At 40.1% G+C, this 8,991-nt stretch overlaps 1 protein-coding gene across 1 annotated transcript; it reads right to left on the bottom strand.

Moving 5' to 3' along the window:
* Window positions 1-333: 333 nt before the first annotated feature.
* On the bottom strand, window positions 334-2,832 carry LOC111187960 (G-patch domain and KOW motifs-containing protein-like). The gene has a single exon (XM_089913467.1). The coding sequence runs from the start codon at window positions 2,629-2,631 to the stop codon at window positions 1,171-1,173; it is 1,461 nt and encodes a 486-aa protein (XP_089769593.1). The 5' UTR covers window positions 2,632-2,832; the 3' UTR covers window positions 334-1,170.
* Between the last annotated feature and the right edge of the window lie 6,159 nt (window positions 2,833-8,991).

Genomic DNA, 8,991 nt, shown 5'->3' with positions numbered 1-8,991 from the left:
TGGAGTCACATGAAGTACCCGAAAATGTTGGGCTGAAAATGATGTAAACACCTGGAGGTCCTCACCCATGACTACAGAGGCATCTCAATGCCAAGTTGAGACTGGCTTAATTGTGAGATTTCTAGGTCTTTGGCTGACAGCATATTGTCAGTCTTCTCTATTGCAGCAGAAACTCATAATTGTTTCCAGCTGCAAACAAATGTAAGGCTGACTCTAAAGAGGCACGTGTCTTTTTTTCCTTTGATCAATAGCTTCATTCTGTCCCATCAAGATGCCATCAGTACACAGCATCTCAAGGTTGGCTACATTCAATATAATGTATATTGTGGGATTATTTGACACAATGCTAGTTGCTAAATTTTCTTTCTTTACAAGATGGTCGAATTGGGACCACCAAGTTACCAAGTGGGCTCATGTTGTTTTAGATCTCAAAGGCCAAAGCTAGAGAAGAGGAAAAGCCAGAGTATGAATCTAACCCAACATACAAGCATAGAAGACTACCTGAGTTCAAATCCCAGACTTTTGAGCTAGGTGCCTAACTCCCCCAAGCCCTAGTTTCCTCATCTGTAAAATAGGAAAATGTAAAAGTAGTACCTAATCAGAGGTTTCTGATAATTAAATTACATAATTCATTGAGGGGCCAAGAAACATTATCTATTGATATCAATAGCTAATAATATTAACTGTCAATAGACATTAGCTATTAACAACCATTTAAAATTTATGATCAAAAAACATCTGTTAATATTATTGCTGTTATCATCTAGAAAAGTCCATTCACTTCCCTGAATTTCAGACTTCTCAACTGTAAAATGGGAGTAATAATCACTGCCAACTTCCTGAAACTGTTTTTAAACTCAAATGAGAACATTTACACAAAAGCACTTCATACAACATAAAGTGTATCAAAATATATGGTGACATTACTCTTTCTGCTGTTGTTGTATTTTTTTTTTTTTTTTTTACAAAGCATTTGAACTGGTTTTTATTATATACTAAGTTCTGGTAAATACTGGGTTTGTTTCTAGCCTCCCTTCTGGTCCATCCTGTCCCAGGGCTGCACTGCAAGTGGAGGGAGGAACCATGACCCCCCCACCACCTTCGTGAAGGCAGGCTTTTCACACTGTATGGGATTGGTAACAACCTGGGTGATGGAAGTGTGTCCACAGGTCAGTCCTCCGAGTCGCTGGGGCCCACGTACTGGCAGATGGCATCATAGTGAAGCTCCACCACCCGATTCTCTCTCTGCAGCTGCACAAGTGCCCGGCTCTGCTCTCTGTCGCAGTCCAGCAGACGGCCCACCCTTCCAGCCCATGGCCCCAGCACCACCATCACCCGGTTGCCCAGGACCTTGGGGACTAGGGTCTCCAGCATGCCCTCCCTCAGGCCTTCCAGGACCTGGTCTTCATCTGTCAGACACACACAGGTATCCGGGCTCAGGACATCTTCGATTGTCATCTTGGTGTTGTAATACTTGCCACCCTTGTGCAGCTTGTCCACAAACCGCACACGCAGGTCCCTGTGCAGCCAGTGCTGACTCCTGGGAGCTGCTTTCTCAATCTTGGCTGCAGGCCCATCCTGTCTCCATCTGAGATGCTCAGGGTCCCACCAGTCTGGATGGTGTTTCCGCTTCCTGGCTGAGTCCTCCTGCCAGACGTGGAGGTCCTGATCCTGAAGGGCCTTCCAAGATGAGGTTGCTCCATTCTGTTGCCTTGGGGAAGTTTTGCTCACCTGGCTCAGATCCAAGGAGTTCTTGTCAAATTCCTGCTGGGAGACAGGCCGCAGGCAGTACTCACTAACAGTCACCATGCGGCTCCCCACAGCCAGACGGACCATGGCCCGAGCATTGTCAGGGTCGAGGCCTTCCATCTTCCCATAGAGGCCTCGGTGAGGGCCAGAAAGAACCACCACAGCTCCTCCAGGCACCAGTCCCTGAGGCTGGTCTTCCTTATCCTTCTTTTGCTCCTCATCTGGCCTCAGCAGGTGGTGGGGGCCGGTGGGGGCCAGGGCCTGGACCTCAGTCAGGTTGGTGCCCAGCCCTAACCCCTTGGGCCTCAGTGAGCTGACACGGGGCTTCACCACTTGATTGAAGGTACGGCCGATGCCCTCGCCAGGTTTCCAGCCCATGCCCCGCAGCATGGCCAGCCCATAGGCCTCTACAGGGACTGCCTCATAATCAGCCTCCTCCGGCACTGTCTCAGCCCGGGGTTCGCTGTCTGCCCCTTCCCCGTCGCGGGTGCATCCTTTCTGGATCATGGGGATAGCGAGCGTGGGGTCGACACCCACATTCTCTCTCTCCTCCAGAGACTTCGTGGATTCCTCAATGAGCTCCTTCACAGCCTGGGACAGCATCCCATCCACCAAGACCTCAGTATGTGTGGATGGCCCAGGGGCCTGGGTCGGTGGCTGCCTAAGATGGCCATTCTGGATCAAAGGGATGACAAGTTCCTTGGGGGCTTCTGAGGGCTGCACACTCTGTAGCTCCCTCCGTTTCTCGGTCTTCAAGAAATCCTTCTCCGGAGCCGCGTCTCCCTCCAGCCATCTCCGGGCAGACGTGCGATTGAAGCTGAATGAAATTGGGGCACGGGAGGCTCCCGCAGGCCACAAAACACCATCTTTGGCGTCCCCCATCTTCCCCTCTTCCCAGGCCGGCGTGCTGCTTGCTGGGAAGTTTAGTTTGCGCGCTCTTTGCTGGGGCTTGACCACCAACACTACAACTACCTTTCCCAGGAAACACTGTGGCACCGCCAGGCGAAGGCGGATAGGGGCAGTAGGAAGTAATTGCCTCTCTTTATACTTCACAAGAGCACGTGGCGCCAAGCGTACCGGGAAATGTAGTTCTTGGGGAAGGCAGGCGTGGTAGAAGGTGGCTTTCTTCTTGCTAAGTCGTCACTCCTTCGTGTAGGCGTTTATTGGTCGCCTACTGTGTGCACGTCACTGTGCCCTACTGCTAGTGTTGGAGGGTCTCCTGCAGAGGCGGGCAGTGGCTGTGGCTCACTGTCTGTTGTTGTCTTCATTATTGGTACTGGGATACAATAAGTGTATTTGTATGTATTTAGTGTCCAGCATGGACCAGTCCTGGTTAGGCATAAATTCTACTCTCTAAATACTTATAATCATGAAAAAGACATTAGCAAGAATAACTTTAACACATAGAGCAGCCTTTCCTACTATTTTAGCTAACAAATCCCTTTCACAATAATATAGATCGACACTGTCAGATAGAATTTTCTGTGAACAATGATGCAAATGTCATACAACTGCACCATCCAATATGATAGCCACCAGTCACATGCACTATTTGAGCAATTGGGATGTGGCTAGTGTAAATAGGAAACTAAATTTTTAATTTTATTTCATTTTAAATAATTTAAATTGTAATAGCTGCATGCAGCTGGTTGCTACCACACTGAACAGTACAGAGATAGAATGTCTTCAATCCCTTGGATATTTGTTAATGGGTCTGCCATTTTTTTGTACTGCATGTTATAATGACATGATTTTAGGTTGAAAATGTATTATAAATTCCATTTAAATGCAATCTTCAACAATTGTACATTTACATATAATATATACCCACTATGTACAAAAACAAGTTTTGACTTTTTACATGCCAGTTAATGTAGACTAATTATGTAAGAAAAAGTATCATTTTTAAAGTATACTATATTGATACTTGGGAGCCAAGAGTATAATAAAATTTAAATTTAACTATGAATTATAGCATAAAATAAATTAAAAACTATTTTATTATGGATGTCTGATATTCTTATATTTTACATGCAAAAAAATACAATTAGTATTTTCATATTTTCTTTCATTTATCTATTTATGCACACTCTCCTAATTGTAACACATGTGGTTAAAAAGTCTTTATTCCCACACATGAAAAGTCTTCTAACATTCTCCATTTAAATAATAATTTTTAAATTATTCTTATATCTCCTAATGTGCTACATGAGAATTTTGATCTAATGGATGCAGCTTACAGATTTGGTGATGTTCATATTGAAGAAAATCTGAGAATTAATATTTTATATTCTTCATTAACTTGATATATAGCAGTTTCTGTGTTCCTTATGTCATGGTCTCAAATAATTGTCTAGCCTTAATAATAATTTTATAATTATGAATAAAAATAATTTACAGCTGTGTGATGGCCAAGTCCAGCAATGGCTGGTGGTTGATATTCAATTCACTGTGTCTGGCTAAGTGACTGAGTCACAAGCACACTCATTTGATCTCCACGTTGTGCACTAACTACATATTGAAGAACTATATGTCCACTTTTAAAGGGATATTTTTTAAACAATTATTTTATCTGCTGATCTTTAATATAAATGTAAGCAGGCACCATTATTGCTTTTGATACCATGAACTCCTTGGGACACTTTCTCTAGATCTCAGAATTTCTCAAACCACTTGTTGATTAAGACTGTCAAAGAATACTGGAAAACTGCTTAACCTTCATGGAATGTTTAGGCACCTTAAAGAGGTCCCTTGCTCTTTGGACCCACAGAAAACAACTGAAACTCTGTCTAAAATTGGGCATCAGATATGTAGACATAAATGAGAGGATCTGTGAGGAGAGAAGACCTGAGAAAAGCCAGGCCAGACTCAACATAAGAAAGAACGCGGAGGTCCAAAGAATATATCAACATGAAAGAGGAAATCTGGCACCTTGCACCAGAAATAGCAGCAGGTCCTAGGAATTAGAAGGGGCAATGGAAGGAAGGGCAGAAAGACCTGACCTCACTCCCATTAGTTTCCCCAGCCTTCCCCCAAGCCCAGAGAGCCCAAAACCCCTAGAAAGGAAAGGGCTGTGGTAGAAATAAAAGTTATGTACTGGACATCTAAACAACTCTGCTATGGGGACGCCACTCTGAAAAGAGTTGAACACAAGAAAAGAAGGTGAAGGCATTGTCCTCCTGGCTGGTGAGAGAGGTGAGCAATGAAAATCAAGGGACAACAGGTTTGGTGAAGCAAGAGAGACTGGTACCAGCTAGAGAAGCACAACAATGAGGACAGCAATCCACGGCAGCCCAGATTCACAAGATTGGAGGAGGTGGCACAATGCTAACAACCCAAGGTGGCAAGGCAGTCAGGGGTCAGAGGTCTGGTGAGAGGCATTCAGTGAGGTAAATAATCCAAGAGCAGAAGAGCAACAGCAGGTTTCTGGGCACTGCTTAGGGACAAATGAGACCAATGAACATGGTAATAAAAGGAAAGCAAAGTGCTCGCATCAGAAGCTTTGATTTCCTATAAGAATACATTTTCCTTCTGTCAGAGAATCCCAGAAGGTAAGTGACACAGTTGAGAAACAGCTATTTTACATGTGTAAGTAATCTTGGGGATTCTTAGAAATGTTTAGGGAGAGAAATCACTTCATATATAGGCAGATAAAGGGCAGGATTTAGAGCTACTGAAATCTGAAAATCATTTTAAATATGACCAAATACATACCACCTTTTAATAAAGCTTAGAATATAAATATACACCATAACTTTTTCTAGGTACAGGATTATGGGTGCTTTTATTTTCTTAATTTCATCTCTTATCTGAATTTCTAGGGTTTCTTTGAAGAACATGTAACATTTGGGTATAAAAAGCATAAGATTGGGACTTCCCTGGTGGCACAGTGGTTAAGAATCCTCCTGTCAGTGCAGGGGACACGGGTTTGAGCCCTGGTCTGGGAAGATCCCGCATGCCGCAGAGCAACTAAACCTGTGCGCCACAATTACTGACCCTGCGCTCTAGAGCCCATGAGCCATGACAACTGAGCCCGTGTGCCACAGCTACTGAAGCCTGGGCGCCTAGAGCCCGTGCCCCACAACAAGATAAGTCACCGCAATGATAAGCCCGTGCACCACAATGAAAAGTAGCCCCCGCTTACCACAACTAGAGAAAGCCCATGCACAGCAACAAAAACCCAACACAGCCAAAAATTAATTAATTTTTTAAAAATTATTTAAAAATAAAATTTATTTTAAAAATTAAATGCCACTTTTCGCATGTTAAATTGCAAAGATTGAAAAAAATCTAATGCTCAGTATTGGCAAATGGGTACTAAAAATCTAATACTCAGTATTGGCAAATGGGTAGGGAAGTAGGCACTCATCCTCTGCTCACAAGATAATTATGTTATTTCTGGATTATGGATTATGTTATTTCTGGAGGACAATTTGAGAACAAAATCAAAATTCTTAAAAATTTATTTTTATTTAAATAATTTATTTTAAATAATTTATTAAACTATTATAAATTTATAAATTATTTATATAATTATATATAATTATATTGTATTATAAATTTATTTATAATAATTTACAATTTATAAATAATTTATTACAATTTATTATAAATTTAAATAATTTATTATAATTTATTAAGATAATAATTTATTTATTTAAAATTTTATTTTTAAATTCTTAAAAATCTAATACTCAGTATTGGCAAATGGGTAGGGAAGTAGGCACTCATACTCTGCTCACAATACACTGATGAAGGAAAGTGAAGATGGTACATAGAAATGGAAAGATATGCCGTACTCTTGGATTAGAAGAATTACTATTGTTAAAATGGCCATACTCTTGGACTGGAAGATTTAGTATTGTTAAAATGGCCATACTACCCAAAGCAATCCACAGATTTAATAAAAATCCCTATCAAAATACCCATGACATTTTTCACAAAACTAGAACAAATAATCCTAAAATTTATATGGAACCACAAAAGACCCTGAATTGCTTAAGCAGTCTTCAGAAAAAAGAACAAAGCTGGAGGTACCACCCTCCCTGACCTCAGACTACACTACAAAGCTACAGTAATCAAAACAGCATGGTACTGATACATAGATCAATGCAACAAAATAAAGAGCCCAGAAATAAACACATGCACTTAAGGTCAATTAATCTACAACAAAGGAGGCAAGAATATACAATGGAGAAAAGACAGTCTCTTCAATAACTGGTGCTGGGAAAACTGGACAGCCACATGTAATACAATGAGATTAGATTATTTCCTCATACCATATACAAAAATGAACTAAAAATGAATTAAAGACCTACATGTAAGACCTGAAACCATAAAATGGGAAGAGAACGTAAGCAGAACACTCTTTGACATAAGCCATAGCAATATTTTTTGCATCTATTTCCTAAGGCAAAAGAAATAAAAGCAAAAGTAAACAAATAGGACCTAATTAAATTTAAAAGCTTCTGCACAGCAAAGGAAACCATCAACAAAACAAAAAGACAACCTACTGAATGGGAAAAAATATTTTCAAATGATATGACCAACAAGATGTTAATATCCAAAATACATAAACAACCCATACAGCTCAATTCAAAAAACAAACAACCCAATCAAAAAATGAATAGACATTTTTTCCAAAGAAGGCATACAGATGGCTAACAGGTACACTAAAAGATGCTCAACATTGCTAATTATTAGAGGAATGAAAATCAGAACAACAAAGATATATCACTTAACACATGTCACAGTGGCTAACATCAAAAAATCTACAAATAGCGCACGTTGGCAAGGATGTAGAGAAAAGGGAACCCTTGTACACTGTTGCTGGGAATGTAAATTGGTGCAGCCACTATGGGAAACAATATGGAGGTCCCTCAAAAAACTAAAAATATAACTTCCATAGGATCCAGCAATTCCACTCTTGGTATATATCTGGAAAAAAAAAGAAAACACTAATTTGATAAGGTACATGCATCCCAATGTTCACAGCAGCCCTATTTACAATAACCAAGACATGGAAGCAACACAAGTGCCTATGAACAGATGACTGGAATGGTGTTGGGAAAGCTGGACAGCCGTATGTAAATCAATGAAGTTAGAACACTCTCTCACACCATACACAAAAATAAACTCAAAATAGCTTAAAAACCTAAATATAAGACATGACACCATAAAATTCCTAGAAGAGAACACAGGCAAAACATTCTCTGACATAAATCATACCAATGTTTTCTTAGGTCAGTCTCCCAAGGCAATAGAAAAAAAACAAAAAGAAACAAAGGGGACCTAATAAAACTTATAAGTTTCTGCACAGCAAAGGAACCCATAAACAAAATGAAAAGAAAACCTACTGACTGGAAGAAAATATTTGCAAATGATGCAACCAACAAAGGCTTAATTTCCAAAACATACAAACAACTCACACAATTCAATAACAAAAACCCAAAAGAACCAATCAAAAAATGGGCAGAAGACGTAAATGGACATTGCTCCAAAGAAGACATACAGATGGCCAAAAAACACATGAAAAGATGCTCAACATTACAAATTATTAGAGAAATGCAAATCACATCTACAATGAGGTATCACCTCATACTGGTCAGAATGGCCATCATTAAAAGGTCTACAAATAAAAAATACTGGAGAGGGTGTGGAGAAAAGGGAACCCTCCTACACTATTGGGGGGAATGTAAATTGGTGCAACCACTATGGAGAACAGTATGGAGGTCCTTAAAAAACTGAAAATAGAGTTGCCATATGATCCAGCAATTCCACTCCTGGGCATGTATCCAGAAAAGACGAACACTTTAGTTCAAACAGATACATGCACTCCAGTGTTCATAGCAGTACAATTTATAATAGCCAAGACATGGAAGCAACCTAAGTGTCCATCAGCAGATGAATGGATGAAGAAGATGTGGTGTATATATATACAATGGAATACTACCCAGTCATAAAAAAGAATGAAATAATGCCATTTGCAGCAACATGGATGCACTGAAAGATTATTATACTAAGTGAAGTAAGTCAGACAGAAAAAGACAAATACCATATGATATCACTTATATGTGGAAAATAAAACATGATAGAAATTAATTTATTTACAAAACAGAAATACTAACAGACATAGAAAACAAACTTACGGTTATCAAAGGGGAAAGGGGTGGGGGAGGGGTGAGGAAGGGATAAATTAGGAGTTTGAGATTAGAAGATATGAACTACTATATATAAAATAGA

The sequence above is a fragment of the Delphinapterus leucas genome, chromosome 6, assembly GCF_059928025.1.
Source record: "Delphinapterus leucas isolate spDelLeu-1000000601 "Yukka" chromosome 6, BTC_Dleu_Yukka2, whole genome shotgun sequence".
NCBI lineage: Eukaryota > Metazoa > Chordata > Mammalia > Artiodactyla > Monodontidae > Delphinapterus > Delphinapterus leucas.
Note: the sequence above shows the minus strand (reverse complement) of the source record. Positions and strands in the feature narration are given on the sequence as shown.